At 41.0% G+C, this 16,812-nt stretch overlaps 1 protein-coding gene across 2 annotated transcripts in view; it reads left to right on the forward strand.

Annotated features, from left to right (window-relative positions):
• Positions 1–15,263, forward strand: part of TSPAN5 (tetraspanin 5) — a 74,517-nt gene extending 59,254 nt beyond the window's left edge. For both annotated transcript variants that reach the window (XM_005498019.4, XM_065062380.1), the window contains exons 3-8: positions 2,929–3,075; positions 4,813–4,983; positions 6,468–6,593; positions 9,258–9,305; positions 9,435–9,551; positions 10,094–15,263. In XM_005498019.4, the coding sequence (XP_005498076.1) occupies positions 2,929–3,075; positions 4,813–4,983; positions 6,468–6,593; positions 9,258–9,305; positions 9,435–9,551; positions 10,094–10,159 (675 nt within the window). In that variant the 3' untranslated portion in view covers positions 10,160–15,263. The remainder of the gene's footprint in view (positions 1–2,928; positions 3,076–4,812; positions 4,984–6,467; positions 6,594–9,257; positions 9,306–9,434; positions 9,552–10,093) is intronic.
• Positions 15,264–16,812: the final 1,549 nt, after the last annotated feature.

A 16,812-nucleotide genomic window follows, 5' to 3' on the forward strand; every position in this document is an offset into this window, starting at 1 on the left:
AGGCTTATGATTGCCGTATGTGGACTAGTAAAAGATGCACATAAAGGTGCTTTGCAAGGATGGCAAGCAATGGCAGATAAAGCCGGTGTTGGTCTAATTCAGTACAGGTCAGATCATGGCAACCCTGGGGAACTGGAGCCAGGAGGAGACCAGGGATGAGATGAGTGACTTTTGCTGGGTGAGTTTCTAGCACTGGTGGCAGTGCTAGGACATCAAGTGAGGTGGGAAAGGACATGATCAGAAAAACAATACGCAACTGATTCGCTAAACCTTATTGTTATTGACTTTAATGGGAGTGTGACAAAATGCAAAGTGGTATATTTCTCCTGACTGACAGTTCTTTATAGTATAACTAGATTCTCTAAGAGGACTGTCCACAAAGTGAGCTGAATTTCACTTGAGTTTCTTCTTTAATTTGAATTTTATTATGTGAAAGAACTTGATTAAACGTAGTAATTTGCTGTGGGTTTTTTGTTTTAAAGAAAGATAAATTGCCTTAGGAAGGGAGACTTAAATGACTGTTCATCCTTCTTGGATTTTTTTTGAAGTAAAATAATTATAATACCAAGGCAACATCCTTTCTCCAGTGACTGTTGACTCACTCTACTACACTACAGCCCATTAATTCCAAAATCGGGTAAAGTTAAAATAAATGAGTAGTGTTTGCTTTAAGGCAGGATTTCTTCTCATTTTATGGTAACCATACAGGCACAGAGGGGAAACACAGAAAGAACTTGAACTTTGTGAATGAGTCATTTTAGCAGTCTCGTTCTCTTGGAGCAGAGCTCATGTTTCCTGCCTTGTGCATGGCCAAGGCCATGGCTTTTGCAAAGGTCTGAGTGTTATTGGATTATACAGTTTATTTGGCTTGTCATTCTTAGCCAGAATGTTATGTCTTTGATTTCTTTTCTATGGCAAATGTAATGAAGCCAAAGTAGCGGGAGGCTTATCTGTCAGTGACAGATAAGTGATCATTTCAGTCCAGCTTGTACCATGTCATCACTAGTTAGAAAAAGGGATGTACCAACTGCTCTGCTGTGATAGAATAGCAATACCAGCCTGAACATCATTCTGTTATATCGTGCCTTACATCTATTTTTGTCATCTTAATGAATGACAATAAGACTAGTACTATGTGTAACGTAGGAGGAAAGGGCTAAATATGATTTATTTAGTCATCCTTCTCTGTCAGGCAATAGCCTCCTGTAGTAGGAGGGAGCGGAATCTGGTTTGAGAATGTGATCCACACTGTTGGTTTCTTGTTCATGCTTTGGAACTGGGTTGTAGTCAGGTTTTACTTTTGCTCTTAGCATGCTGGGCTTTTCTAAGGCACCTTGCTGTGTGCGTTGGAGAAATTCATGTGTGTATTTTACCTAGTTTATTGTTGTCCACAGAACTGAAAAGCTTTGAATAGCATCTTTGTTTACTACTCGCTCAATGCCAGTTGCACTTGGGAAACTGAAGTGGTTACAGACTGTGTGGGGAACCGTATTAGTGATATTGGTTACGTGACTATTTTTGTGTTCTGGGTGGTGCAAAGTGAGAATGAAAAAAACCACAAAACAACCACAGGTCTTAAGACACAGTTGTGAACAGTCATAACTGACAAGTTTTGGAAATTAAAATAACTTCCTTCAGATTGTTGTTTTGGGACTATTTCAAAGCAGCAAAGGGGATGTGAACAGGGAAAAGGATGAAGATGTTAATAATTTCGCAAATCAGGTTGAGGTAAATAAAGGTCTATGTTGTTGCTTTTCAAGCCACACATTCGTCTAGGAGTTCTAAGGGAAAGCGGGAGTCCAGAGTGGACTGGGTTCATGATTCTTGGAGGATACTGATGGTAAAATGTCAGCTCTAGCAGTGTCCTTCGCGTTGACCTACAGCGCTGGGGGGGTGAAGGAAGAAATAGTGATACTTCAGCTTTTTTGTTGCCAGAAGCGCTTAGGAAACTGTAACTGTTCCTGTGCAAACGCACTGGAATAAGGAAGATTTCCTACTTGCTTCTTGATAGGTCCCATCTGTTTGACATCAGCCAAAATGTGTTCAGAAAAATCAAATAGTATCTCAGGATTGCTGGCGTTGCAACCCAAGCTCTGCTGCTAAGGGGGCAATGGATTGCAAGCAGACTGTGCCGACTGTCATATCTAAAACACAACATACGTGGTTTACCATATGATAATTCTAACCTGCTAGTGGAAACCAGCTCCCAAGACAAGTCCTTAAACTGTCTTATCTCCTGCTAAGACACTTAACGTTATTTTCAGGTTTTTCCTGCTGATTAGCCAGTAGCTGCACTTTGTGTAATGAGGTTTTGGCACTGTAGATGACTTAAATTGCATTGGCCAGGTATCTAGTTCATCAAAATTAGGCGTAAAATTGACTGTTTGTAAGATGCTGCAATCTAGGAGCTCACTTCTAATTTCTGTCAATTGTTGTAAATACTGAGCATAAGCGCTAAATTCAAGGTGATGTTCTTGCTGTTGATTGCTTTTTCTATTGTAAGATGTGTAACTGTGTGCTTACATAAACAATGTATATGATACTTCAAATGCATCTTGGCTTGGTGATATGATTAAGTTTTGTTCAAATACCTATTCTGACTTTCCAGCAGAGCTATATATATAAAAAAATATATATTCTGACTTTCTCAGAGCTATAGAAGCAGCAAAATGCCCTGTGGGTTTCTCACAGAGGACTCTAGAAGCACATTTTGTTGTTCATTCCACATATTGATTCAGAAATTGTACACATAATTGCTGGTTTTATCTCTTTTTGAATGCAAAGATTTTCTTAATTGTGTTTTCTCGCTGTGCTGCAGAACATTTATTTGCTGTAGTCTTCTACCTGTTTAGAAAAGAAAAGCGCAAGCAGAATTTTTACAACTTAAAGCTGAATAAGCTTGTTATCCCTTATCATTGTTTCTTGCAGGGGGTGCTGTCCAATATCTCCTCCATCACTGACCTGGGAGGCTTTGATCCAGTTTGGCTCTTCCTAGTGGTAGGAGGAGTTATGTTCATTTTGGGATTTGCAGGATGCATTGGAGCTCTGCGTGAAAACACCTTTCTTCTCAAATTTGTAAGTAGCCATTGCAGCTGTTCTGTGAAACGCTTTTGCTGAGCTGTTAACACTTCGCAGTTCTCCGGTCTCTAGTGTTTACTGCTTTGTTCTGTGGTTGTTTGTTCGTTTGTTTCTTCTGGTTTCAAACTATTGATGGTAAGAATCACAACGTGGAACTATTGCTTTTCATATAGATATAGCCTAACATTTTTCTTTGCTGTCATGAAAAGAGAGAAATTGTTGCTAAAAATCTGCATATTGAACTTCTAAGTCCTAACAAGCTGCCCATGAAATATGAGTAATGTAGATACACAGGTGTATGTGAGCCATGTGATTTCTGCTGTGCAAATTCCCCTCATGGTACAGAGGAGATAGGACCATGAGGAGAGGTTGTTTGCTGATAACCCTCAGTTCTGGACTTTTTTGCTCATTTGAAAGGGCTTCATTGCTTCATGTCATTGTTGGGGCCTGAGGGGGAGAAAGGGAGAAGAATGTGCCCAGGATGAACATACCTCAGTATTCCAAACTCCTTTAGCTGAGTAGCCTGGTTCTGGTTTTTTGAAAGCCTTCCTCCTGTGAGCTTTGAAGGCATGGGTAACAGCACAATGTTCATTTTAGATAAATTCACCATTTATAATAAGAATTCAAGATTCTTTCTTCCACCCTGCAGCTTCCAGAGGTGGGCACAGCCTGGGTAGTAGTTGTGCCTTCATAACTATATTAACTTTTAATGTATACATGAAAAGGCTTCCAGTGAAACAGCTGCCTTCAAGTTACATTATTTGGCTCTCCCAGACATGTTGTATAAGGGGAGGAGGCAGTTGAGAGTTACAGTTCTTGAGGCATTTCAAAAGCAGCTTGGAATAGTTGTAGCTTGTTCTTTCTTGTTTTGCTTAAGAAGAAAAAAAGAGGCAGGGCAGCTATTGTAACACTTTTTTCTCCTCTTCCTTGCTTCTCTTAGCTTGCCTAAAATGCACCCATCTGCTGTACCAGAAATAGCTTCTTATACAGCAGCTGCAGGAGAAATTAAAAATGCATCTGAACAAACACAGAGAGCATATTAAAATGAAACGCAAAGGCACAGTTGCAAAAGGGATGGACTTCCAGTGTATGAGGACCCCTGTGTGGTTTGAAACAGTGTAGACTCAGTGGAGATGCTTAGAGAAAGTGGCAGATCATTAGTAATGCCTTTGGCATCCATTGCATTTGCATTAATCATAGCAGCCTCATTTGGTTTTAATGTGGATGTGAGTCATTCCATAGACATTCCGCTCTGACTCAGTCATTAATTAATTTCTGCTGTTACCAATTTTTGCTTTGTCCGCTTAGGCGAAGCTTTTCCAATGAGGGTATCTAAAGAAAAAGTCACTTAGAAAGCATTTCACTGGTGCTATTGATTGTTTCTGCTTTTGAAAATGTAAGTGCCTACATAGAAATGTAAGATGAGTTTTCAGGGGGCCCTGCAGGTGGGGAGGAGTGAACTCAGTTGAAATCTCTTGGACGTCTTTGAAAGTCCCAGTGGAATGTCCCAAGTATGAATTAATTGGCATTTTTATTATTTGTTAGAATAGAATTAAGGTTCCTGTACTACAGCCCTAATTAAAACCGGCATATTTTTAATTTAAAATTTCCTGTGTGCTGGAATAGCTTGAACTTGCACTAAGAGATAAAGCCCTTACACTGGGCATAATTGTGAGCCTTGAAAAATAAGTGGTTGGTTATAAAGCAAAATAACTTTAACCTTTTTCTTCATAGTTTTCTGTGTTCCTTGGAATTATTTTCTTCTTGGAGCTCACTGCTGGTGTTTTAGCGTTTGTTTTCAAAGACTGGATAAAGGACCAGCTGTATTTCTTTATAAACAACAACATCAGAGCATACCGAGATGACATTGATTTGCAAAACCTCATAGACTTCACCCAGGAATATGTAAGTTTGGACTATATTTATTTTTTTGTAGAGCTTACTTTAGAGAAGTACCTACTCTACTTTTTACTTCCTTCCTGTTTGGTTTCTTCAAGGAACAACAGAAATATTCTAGCATATAATACTTTTGAATATATATCCATGTATATATATATATATATGGATATTTCTCTTTATAGAACTTATATAAACACACATCACCTGTGAAAAGTGGCTCACTTGTTGATGTATTACTGAGCAAACCAAGGTGGAGAGTTGGGGTGACTTATTCTTGAAGACTTCGAGATAGTGTGTCAAATGTGCAAGTTAACTCTCAGTGTCTTGTTTTGGGGTTTTGTGGAGCATATTCCATTTGTGTACGAAGATCTTTTAGGGTTCCTGGGGGGAGGGATGTCCAAAATCATTTATTGCAGGAGCTATCACATATGTTTAAAAAAAAAGAGCTTCATTTGGTTCTGGGATGAGTGTTGGTGTAGTTTTAGAGGTGCTACACCACACTGCAGTGTGGCAGAGAAGTTTAGCTGGTCTGAGTGAAACAGTGTTCTTTCTTTTTAAGTAGGTTTAATTCAATTAGCCTAATGAGGTGGGCAACTGAGGGTTCTCACGGGAAATCTCTAAATGACGCTATATCTGCACTTTGGAGGGAAGGGTGAAGCCAGAGATGCACACACTTGTGTGGCTTAAACTCTGTAATTTGTTCAGTGTGTATAAAAGAGTCTTGCACTGGCTTTTGCACACAGGTTATTTTTCCAGTGCCTTCTTGCCCCAGTACTCTGTCCTGTGTTGATGAACTCCTGTGTAGGGTTAAGCGTTGGTTGCAATACTGTTTATTAATTTTCACACATTCTGCAATTAAAATAATGCCACTTAACTTTTGACTTGCTTCTATATGCCTTGAGGGAAAAAAAAGACAATTGAGTAGGGAATAGGACATGGATCCTTGCACTAGTTTTAGTCTTGTCCAGTTGGGAGGACGCCAGAGATCAGGACAGTCTGTAAGCAACGGGCCACTTGGCTGCAACCAAAATGCTACAGTAAAACTTGCCCTCCTAGCTGGATTAGCAACCGTAGCAGATAAGTCAGGGACAGCGCGAGTCTGGAGAGCAAACTACTCTATAGTGGCTCTATAGTATCCCTGGGGTCTGAATTTGTTAGGCTTGTGCAGCTCTGTGGTGTCGTGTAGGCTTATCAGCTCACTCCATGGGTTTCTCTCCAGAGAGCAGCATTGCAGGGAGTGAAGATAACTTTAATCACCTGATAAGTTTGGAACAACTTACAGTTTGGAATGGTCTTAAACCAAAACAAATACAAACAAACCCAACCAACCAGCCAAACAAAAACCCCAAACCAAACCAGCTTCAATGAAACCAAAGGGAATCTCAGATTTTGTATTGGAAGCTAGAGGGAGACTGGCAACCATAATTCATGTTACTAATGCTGAGATTTGTTTCTTCTGATAGTCAAGAAGCTCTCTTTCTTTGTTCTAGTGGCAGTGCTGTGGGGCTTTTGGAGCTGATGACTGGAACCTTAATATTTACTTCAATTGCACAGATTCCAATGCGAGTCGAGAGCGCTGTGGGGTGCCGTTCTCTTGCTGCACTAAAGACCCTGCCGTAAGTGACAGTCGAGAGGGACAGGATGGGTCTGATGTTCCAGTTTTAAATCACTCTATATCAGATTGTTTTTTTCCTGGAAGTCATGCATGATCATTACCTTCTCACCAACCTGTGTATTTTTCTACTTGCAGCTCAGCTTAACCACTAAATTTTCTGCAGTTGGAAAAAGCCTGAGCTAACATAAGTCTTCATTCTGTGCTGTTTGCTGTTTTTCATTAGAATGAAAGAACTGTGGACTTGGCTGAACATATATATTAATTTTAGCAAGTAGAAAAAGCAGAAGCACTTAGTGAGTTGAAGGATATGAGCTTTCAACTGAGTATCATTAGGATGTTACATTCTCTGCCTTAAAAACCAGCAGCTCTAAGATCAGACACTCTAAAGGTCTCACTCACTCCAGGGCTTGCAGCCAGTTTGTGCTTGGTAGTGAGTGAGTGAGTCTGTGCCTGAAGAACTGATGCATGTTTGTTAGAATCTCAAGTCGGGTATGGACATATTTACGTGCTCTTTTTTCCCTTTAAAATTACTGCTTGTCCTGCAGTCACCTGAGATCAGACTTGAAAGGTCAAATTGTTTGAGGGAACATCTTTTTTTGTAAGTTTTCACGTCCTTTTAAATAGTATAGTCTCAATCATCAAGCAGAAAACATTGGAGCCATGTATTACAGGTACAGACATGATCAAGAATGAAGTGTAGGGGAGCAGTTCACTGACAGTGAAAGGCTTGGAACAGGGGTGGGCATGCACATGGGAACTGTTAGGTGGCTAACACTGCATATATGACTTCCATAGAGCTTAAAAAATGTTTTAATAAAATATTAAACCAGAAATGCTCAAGCATTACATTATGCTTAGCATGCCCCCTACTGTTTGCATATCTGCCCACCCACCTACACAAAGAGGTCATCACAACCCAGTTTTAAATATATAGTTGTTATAAAACCGAACCAGCAGCAGCAGTGCAAGGTAATCCTATAAATACATAATCCATGCTAAAGTTATCTCTTCCTCTTTGTGTGTATATGTTTATGCAGTTTCTTAGGGGGTGATGCGATAACCAGAAATTTGAAGATAAGCCTCATTAATTGTAGGGAAGCAGCATGCTTAATTGTCTTTAAATAAATACTAAAATTAACAATGTTTCTAAAAATTTCAGATGGATATAATTGCAACTGTTTCAATTGCAGTGATAAACACACATTTATTCTATGGGAGAGCAAATTTGTCGCTTTTGGAATGAGAATGCTGTGTTGGACTGATGGAGGAGGTTATGTGAATGCTTGATTGAACAGGACTTAGTTTTAGTTTAGCCCTTAGTTAAGCTTGAATCAGGAAGTGCTGAGAGGTAGGCCAAAATAATTCTCTTTTAAAACAAGTTTAGACTCCTATAGTTTATTTTGCTGTAGTTTAGCAGGTTGAAAAGTTGATTTATTTACATTTCGTTCTTCACACTATCTTTTGATTAACAAATTCCAAGGCTAAAGGCAGAAGACACTGATGATAAAGCAAGTACAAAGTGGAAAGCTTAAAATCCCTCTGGAATCTTACCTGCTCCTACAGCCTTGAAGTGCTCACTGTTATATTTTAGATCCTGGAACACAAGCATTCCTTTCATTAAAGATACATATTGCTCAAATCTTAAAGGTCCATTGAGGGAATCCAACGTGGGCAACTGGTGGGATGTGACCTGTTGATGCGCTTGCCCCAAGTGAGGAAACACATAGAGAAGGGAACTTTAACTTCTGATGGGAGGAGATACCTTTTTCAGTTTGCCGTTCAAAATCGATTTCTCTGCTGGCTGCCTTTCTCACTTCCCACAATTTGGTTAAATTTTGCTGTTCGTTACACCTGGCTAAGATCTGCTGATTTTCCCCACTTCCTTGAGTATTTCCTTCTTCTGCTCGCTGTCATTATACGAATCAGTGACTTAATATTTTGCTGCCATTGTGGCTGGCACCAAAGCAGTTGCTTCATTTTATTGCCCTGAAATAACACTGTATACAGAGTAAATGCAGCTTCAGCTTCCAATGGGTAGCACTTGTTCAGCAGGAAAAGTCTGGCATAGCTCATTTTATTACCTTTGCTTTGGGAGTACTAAAGCAGAGACAGTAGGGAAATCATCGCCTTTCCCATAACTATCAAGCTCCTGTAAGAAAGAACAGACAGTAAGAACACGTTATCCCATCTCTTATTTTTTTTCCCTATTTTTTGGAAAGGAACTAGGTACTGTGTGTATTTCTGCAGACATCCTAGGTAAGAACTTGCAGCTTCTATGACAGAACTGCCCCTTCTCAACTCTTGGCGCTGCAGACTGAATCCTGAAAATATTAACAGTAGTCTTGGCACATTTTGCACTATAGACAAAACCTTTTCAGCAGAAGGTTCTTTCACTTAAAATAGATGTTCTCTAATCTCTTTACTTTGACTTCTGAATGCTTTTCCCAGCTTGCTGCCATGAGAACTGGAAGTAATTTTGACTGTGTGCTTTTGTTTGTTGCAAATAATTAATAGCGCTGAATGGAAGAGGAAGAAGTTTTTAAAAAGCAAAATGGTGACCAAAGCTAGAGTGATTGTCTTATTTACGTACAGGACCAACTCTGGGAAGCTGGGAGAGGGTGTTTGGGGGACACTTCACTAACTGCCTCTCTTCTGTCTTTCCTAGGAAGATGTTATTAATACTCAGTGTGGCTATGATGCAAGGCAAAAACCAGTAAGCATGTTCTTTTTTTTTTAATGTGGTATCTTTACCATCTGAATCCCTTTTGCAAGAACAGGTTATTCTACTGATGGGATAGTTGAATGTAATTATCTCTGTTTTCTTCTCTCTTCTCCTTGGCAGGAAGTTGATCAGCAGATTGTTATCTACACTAAAGGCTGTGTCCCTCAGTTTGAGAAATGGTTGCAGGACAATCTTACCATAGTTGCTGGTATATTCATTGGGATAGCATTACTGCAGGTAAACATTACATTCCCTGTAATGACTTACACAAAAGAACGATAGATAAATAGAATATATGAGGGGGGAACTGCATACAGTGCCAGTTGCACTTAGAAGCATAACATCCATAGGTTTTAGTGAGGGGAACCAAGTGCGTGGGGCTTTCTTTGTGTTAAAGAATATTTAATTTGTATTTGTAGGGATGCTTTCTTTTATTTGCAACTGCCTGCAGGTCAAAACTAACACTCTGTGTTAGATGAAGATTAGGTAGAGGTTTGTATAGACAGCCTGCTGTTCCTGATGCTGCTTAAAGGAGCAGCAAAAGCCTTTTAAAGTTGTTTTTGTGAAACAAGTCTAGAACTGTTCAATTTCCTGGAAACTGGTGGCACTATAAAAATTCTGGGGTTACAGAAGTTTTTTTATGTTCTTCCAGCACTTAGTTTGATTTCTAACTTTCTGTTGCTTGTTTTCCTGTCAAAGTTCTGTATGACCTAGGGGAGTTTGCCTGTGTGAAAAGAGTTGTCCAGTGCTTCAAATGAATAAACTATTGTCTTTTCCAGATATTTGGGATATGCTTAGCCCAGAATTTGGTTAGTGACATTGAGGCTGTCAGAGCCAGCTGGTAAAACTGCTGAAGTAACCACAACAAGACACTGGACAACCGAAACCCTCTGAAACCTCCAGTGCGTTGCTCCGACACCAAGCTTTATGGACGTGGGTGCCAGGGAAGCCTTCTCTCCCAAGTACAAGTTTGCAGTGAACTACGTTTCTTTGGGTTGGGGAGTGAAGAGTGGGCTGTTTAAAATCTGCTGCTCACTGGCTATTTTATTTTTGTTTTAAACCGCCAGTTTGAAAGCTGTTGAGCCGTGAATCTCTACTGTATTCTTGATCCTGAGTAACAAGTGGACACTTTTTTTAAATTGGTGTATTGAGTGGGACAGAGTTGCATCGTTGTAGTCTGTGGATATGCTGTTTATTCTTCATGTCATGAGCTCTTCGATAGCTGCCAAATATTCCTGAGATGGTCTCTCTCCTCACCACTCTTTAAAGGAACAATCTCCTTGTTTTCACAGCTAAACGTAGCTACAGGCTGAAACCCATCGAGCAGGAAGCAACTTTCTATGCATCTATTGTACAGTAGAAGAAATTGTTTTTAAAACAAGTGAACTTTTTTTACACAAGCTTCCAACCATCTCCCTGTATGATTTGAGGTTGGAGCCAGCAAGCTCACCAGGCGAATTGCCTAATTTTATCAACATCTTTCTTCACCCTTTTATGAAGGGAAAGGAGTTTTATATTCGACAAACTAGGGTGGTAGAGCCTTTGGTTGCTGCCATTCCTTAGGACATCAGTCTCTTAAGGCAAGGATGGGATATAACTATATAAATGTATGAAAGCAGTGTGGATGTTGGGTCCAAGTGAATAATATTATTTAAAGAATGAATTATATATTAAATTAAAAAAAAATCAAAACGTATGTATCTGATGCGGCTAAATATTTTGTTTCTCTGGAATTTAGTGTAACCTAATGTATTTAGGGATCTCACTAATATTAGTGCTTTGATATACTTGTGCAAAACTTCTTTTAAGATAATTCCTTGGTCTGTTCCTAGCTGAGGCTTTGGTCCTTTGGTTCTTTTTCACTTGCATGAGCTGTGGAGTAAGAATCTGTGACACTCCAGTGCTTTAAATCTGTGCATATGTTTTAATACAGTCTAATTCAAACTTATTTATTGGTAAATGCATGTGATAATGGAAAGATCATATCCCATCCCCTTGGAAGTTGGAGAGAACAACTTCTGCCAGAGTAAATGCTTACCTCCAGTGAACAAATCCTTGCTATGGAGATGTCTCCCTTTGTTGCTCTAAATGCAACAAAAAGCTTTCTTGAAGCAATGGAATTAAGTTTTCAAATAGAAGTGCGTACTAGGATCAGCCAAGACAGACTCTTTTGAATTGGACAAAAGAGAGTAGAATTTGGAATAAAGCACAAATAATGGAAGAAGAATTAGATCGGACTCCATCCAGCACAGAGTTTTTGATTTGTTCTTCTTCACCAATAATACTGAACTTACAAACCTGACCATGGCTTGGGTAGTTTTAATGCACTTTGTGTACATTTCCTGTGTTGTATAACCCTTCTCAGTGTCTGCAGACCCAGTCCTGAAAGCTGTGAGCTCTCATCTCCTACTTGGCTCAGGCAGTGGCAAAGGGTGTGTAGCACCTCTTTGTAAGAGCTTAGCATCTTTCCGAGGTGAGTTTCCTAAAACGAAGCGTGTGGGGTAGGAGAGGTGAATGCATTGCTGCCAAAGCTTCCTTGTTCTGCGGGATGGATAGAAGGCAGGTCTGACCTATTAAGGTCCTTTTTGGTCCCGTGACTCTTCAACATGTGAGTATACTCACCCTTGCACATTTTGCCTTTCTGTGCTTTAGCTGGCTGTGTTTTTTCCCATCTGAAGGCTGGTGGGCAGCACACTGGTGCTCCATAGATGCCGCAGACAGCCCTGTTGTCCTCTCTTTGAGCATTACCTCATCCTCTTCTGGTTCACTCCCACTGACTGGCTCTGAATCAGGCAGCTTCCATATCCTTTGGTATCTGCTGTTAAAGGCCAGCCGTGACTCAGAGTAATTTTTACATTTAGAGCCTTTGAAAGCAATTACAATTCGCTGTCCTTAATAAAGCTAGTTCCACCTCACCGCAGTGTTATGTTTTTCTTAGCCACTCCTCAACTGGAGGAGTTGCTGGTGTTTGTTTCCTCCCAAAGGGACGCACCGTTTTGCCCAATAGCAGCAGGACAGACAGATCATCAACATCAGTGTTGCTGCACCGAGACAAAATGATGCGTGGAGAAATCAGGGAAGCGTGGTTGATGAAATAAACGCTCCACCCAATAGACCTAATTGTGACCCAGTGCTTTGTTTTGGAGAAAAAGAATAATAGTGTACATTACAGAAACATTCCTTGTTGCCACTGATACTGCTGTCGCTGCTGTGGGCTTCTGAAGACGACTTCATTCTTCTACTTGAATTTCTGCAGCTGTACTGTATTGGCCTTCTGCTTTGTCACACTGCTCTCCGAGTTCCAGTCTGCGGGACGTGCTGTTGGCAGCGTCAGGCTGGTAGGAGAGTAAATGCTCGGAGGTGAGCGCTACTTGCACGTGTGCGCACAGATGTGCAACACTTCTGTTGAGCCCCAGAATGACTGACTGTTCTTAGAAAAACCACTAAATAACTTATTTTTCTAGAGCTTGTCTTAATTGCTGCAGATGTTGATCCTTCCCCCTTCCCCACTCCCAAGAGATGCTCTTGTTTTCCTCATTTTTGCAGTTGTTTGATGGGTACATACTGAATGTTCAGGTTTAGCTGTCTATATTGCACATTTAAATCCCACGTGGTTTTTTTTGTCTACAGATCAGGCAAGATGTCCTAGAAATACCACCCCCCCCCATCAGCAGCATAGGTGTCCAGTTTGGAAAGCTTGTGGGAGGCCCTGGAAATCAATCTATTATTGTCAGAGCCTGCCAAATGCAAGCAAGTTTTCTTCCAGAAAGCTTTGTAAAAAAACTTCAGGTGAGCTGCAACTAGAGCACAACTGCTGGCTATACATGGGCTCATTTTCTAAAGCAATAAGATATGGTAGGTGATACGACTTCTTGGCGATTTCGAGCCAGGCTGGTGCGGTGGTGGGGTAGATGCGAGTTCAGAGGGCGGTCTAATTAATGTGCAGTAGTTGTTCAGAAGTTTGTTGTCAGGCTTATGGCCCTTGTGGAGCATGGGACAGGATGGTGGCATTGCTAACGAGAGGTCTGGTAGCTTCAGCAGTAGCCCTGGCTTTAAAGCCATTTACTGGTTCTCCACTGAGCCCTGCCAAAGGATATCAGAGTCCTTGCTCCTCTGGTTTTTACATACTCCCCATATTCACGAGCCTTTGTTCAATCCTTTTTTTTAAAATTAATAGCCTACTAGACAAATGTTTGATTTGTCTCTGTGTGTCTGTTTCAGTAGCAGTAGGATCTCTTTGCTTCAAAATCCATCATTTTGATTGTGCCCCTCAGAGTTTGAAGCTGCGGAGATGCTCGCTTAAGTGTATTCTTTCCCGAAAGCCGCCTTCTCTCCCCTTTGAGAGAGATGCTCATTGTAGCTCTGGTGTGTAAATAGTGTTTGAAATGTAAATAGTAGCATGCAGATTAACCGATTCTTGCACATGACTGCTTTTCACCCTACAAGTGTTTATTATAGATGTGGAAGGTGTCCACCGTGAGGAATTGCTGCGGAAAGCCGAGCGGTGGCTCAGGCGTTACCTGGCGCTGGAGGTGAGGCGGGAGTTTTGGGATCCAGGGGTACCAGGGGACGAGAGACCCCGGGCAGCCCTTGTGGCTCTGGTGGCAGCAGGACCTCCCTCACCCGTTCCCTTTGCTGCTTGGCGTTACAGCAGCGTTAGGCTGTAAAACATGGGGTTGGAGTCAGCACCCCCTATCAGCTATGGGGGGTTGCCATCACTTGCGGCAGGATTAATCATGGTGCTATAAGAACTGTCCTGGATGTTAGTCTGTGTTTTTACTACCTTAGAGATGGCCTTGGTAAAATTGATTCTGATTAACAGTGCTGGTTGCAAGAGAAACTGTCCTGTGAATTTTTGATTCTGTTTCCCTTCTTGCTGTGTGTGCTTTTTGGGTGCATTGAAATAGCAGTTCTGTAAATACCTAGGAAGGAGATTAGATCTCAACTGGTGTCGAGCACTGCTGAAGGTTCCATTCCCCATCTCCTGTTCCAGTCCCTCCCTCCCTTCAGATATCAGCAATTGGTCAGGAAACTGTCTAAAGCAAACAAAATGAAACTGCCCTTATGGATCCATTAGCTACTAAATTTTGCCACTTGAGGAAAAGCAAAAAAAACCTCTCTCCCTTAACATGCAGTATAAAAATAAGTGTTGTGACTGCTCATGTGCACCAGGCAGCACTGCTATAGCTCCCTTTTGTGTTTGGGCAATATAAATGTGTTAACAAAAAGCTCCATCATGTGTTCATGTTCATGCTGTGTACATAGCAGAGATGGACCTGATATGACCTTGACCTCTGGGGAGACTGGGATTTGGGTTTTGTGACTCAGACCCATCTCTGGTGCGTATATTCCAGATTAGTTCCAACTGAATCTCTGATTCATCGTGGGGTGGACGGCAAGGTGTTGATATTTACCCCTTGTGTATCATTCCTTTTTATACGAATGTATTGTTCCTTTTTTTATCAGTTGTAAAATTGATTGTAAAAGCCAACTACGCTTACCGATTGAAAGTATTGCTATCACAGAACTGCATGCCCGGTAGAGTTTGACTGGAGCTTTAGTTTTCTCATTTCTGACTGGTTATCTCAAGTCTAGGAGAAAAGCATAGATCAGGTGCATAATGCATTCCTTGTCATCTTTAGCATTAGACTGTGGTATTGTATCACATGCTGATCTCAATGGATGTAACTGGAGCCTACTGAGGGAGTTAATGCAACTTCCTGGTAATTCATTGTAAGCTATTGAAAGTGGTCTTGATCATGCTACTTGTGTTCTTGGGTTTTTGTTTTTTAATAGAGGCATTTTTTAGGAATGTTTTAATACACTTATGATGGACAATACAATAGTTTTAATAGTTGTGCAGTATTCTGTATTTACTTGAAGTAAATCATTTTATATGCAATTTGTTAGATAATTACAGTTTTATAAATAAAATCACGTGAAATACGATGTTGTGAATGTGTACTCTTGATGTAGCACTTAACGTAAACCGTGCAACGAAATGTTCATGCAAAATTCCTCCAGGAGAAGACCCTCCCCTAAACTAACAGGGGGAATAAATAAATCCCCAAGTCTCTCGTATACAGTGTAGAATATTGTCTTCTAATTAAATCTCAAAGCACATTATCACGCTGCCAACGGCTGCCTTAAATGGATAATAAGCTAATACGTGAAAAGCACATCCCACATGAGGATGTCCCGTGTGTACTGTCACCTGTGTCCGAAGTCCCTGGCTAACGAACGTGCTTTGCTTCTTTCTGACAGGTCACTGGTGTTCCCCAGGCTGCTGTGGCTGCTGCTCAGTGTTGGAACCCTCCCCATAATCACTTCAGTGACCCTCAAGTGTCGGGAAGTTGCTGCTTTGCAGGGGCAGCACAAAGGGGATTTGTCGTGACTTAATTAATCTTTTGTAAAGGGTGGTGGGAATTCCACTTTTCCAAGTGCAACAGGTCCTTACACAGAAGCAGTGAGAGCTGGCGTATTTTATTGTGCAGGTAAAAATGGGTAAGGATGTCCTGTGCTTGTTTAGACAGAGGAGGAAGAAGCCCAGATTTTTACTATTCCAAAAACTGCAGAGCAAGCTAATCCAATATCTCCGACCACAAAACACCACCGTGACTAACTTAAAAGCGTGCCTCTATATACAAATCAAAGTCCGAAGTCTTTTGCATATACATTTATCTGAACGTATGGAAATGACTCGGCGAAATAAGAATGCAAATGTGGTGGCCTTGGTGGGGAGGGAAGAATAAAAATTAACCAAAAATAAGTCGATGGCCTTGCCTAAACCTCAGTAACATGCAATAGGTGTGACATAAGCCATTTACATGATGGAGGGGGAGACTAGGAGTGGCTGCCTGCATTCTGTTGGATTCTTAACAGAGTTGCATACTGTTTATTGAAGTTGTGGCTAGTTACCATTCCTAGGACTTTTAAATTATCCTTTACTGGGTCTCATGGTCTGTGTAGTGTGGCAGCAGCCATCATTTCAGCTTTGTTTGCTGTGGCAGTAGACAAAGGAAAAGGCCCAATATCTGGCATCACTGCCATTACTGTAGCAGCACCTTGCATGCTTCGCTTAGGTGTGATCTGTCTACTAAACGTCTAATGGGAACTGTTGTCAGCGATTTCAATTGACTTCAGTCGAATAGTGCAATGCACATGATAGTAATGTCCTTAGATCCCGTTTCTCTTCTTAAAAGAAGCTTGGAGGGCAGATAATTTGCCAGCTACACCGAAATGACCTGCAGGCTGCAGCGTGCCCCTGGACATTTGTCTGGATAGATGCAGTGTCTTCAGTTACCTCCTACTGCGACATACACCGATCTTGCAGACTTTCCTTCTGTGTATAGGATTTTATGTAGAAATGTAAGACACTTGATATTCCATCCAGGAAACCATCTGAAAGTAGGAGGATATCAGTGTTGGCCTGTGTTTGTGGTTGCTGTGACGGTGGTGTCCCTAATAAAAATTTGGTGATAAGGATATGGCTGATGCT

The sequence above is a fragment of the Columba livia genome, chromosome 4 (genome assembly GCF_036013475.1).
Source record: "Columba livia isolate bColLiv1 breed racing homer chromosome 4, bColLiv1.pat.W.v2, whole genome shotgun sequence".
NCBI lineage: Eukaryota > Metazoa > Chordata > Aves > Columbiformes > Columbidae > Columba > Columba livia.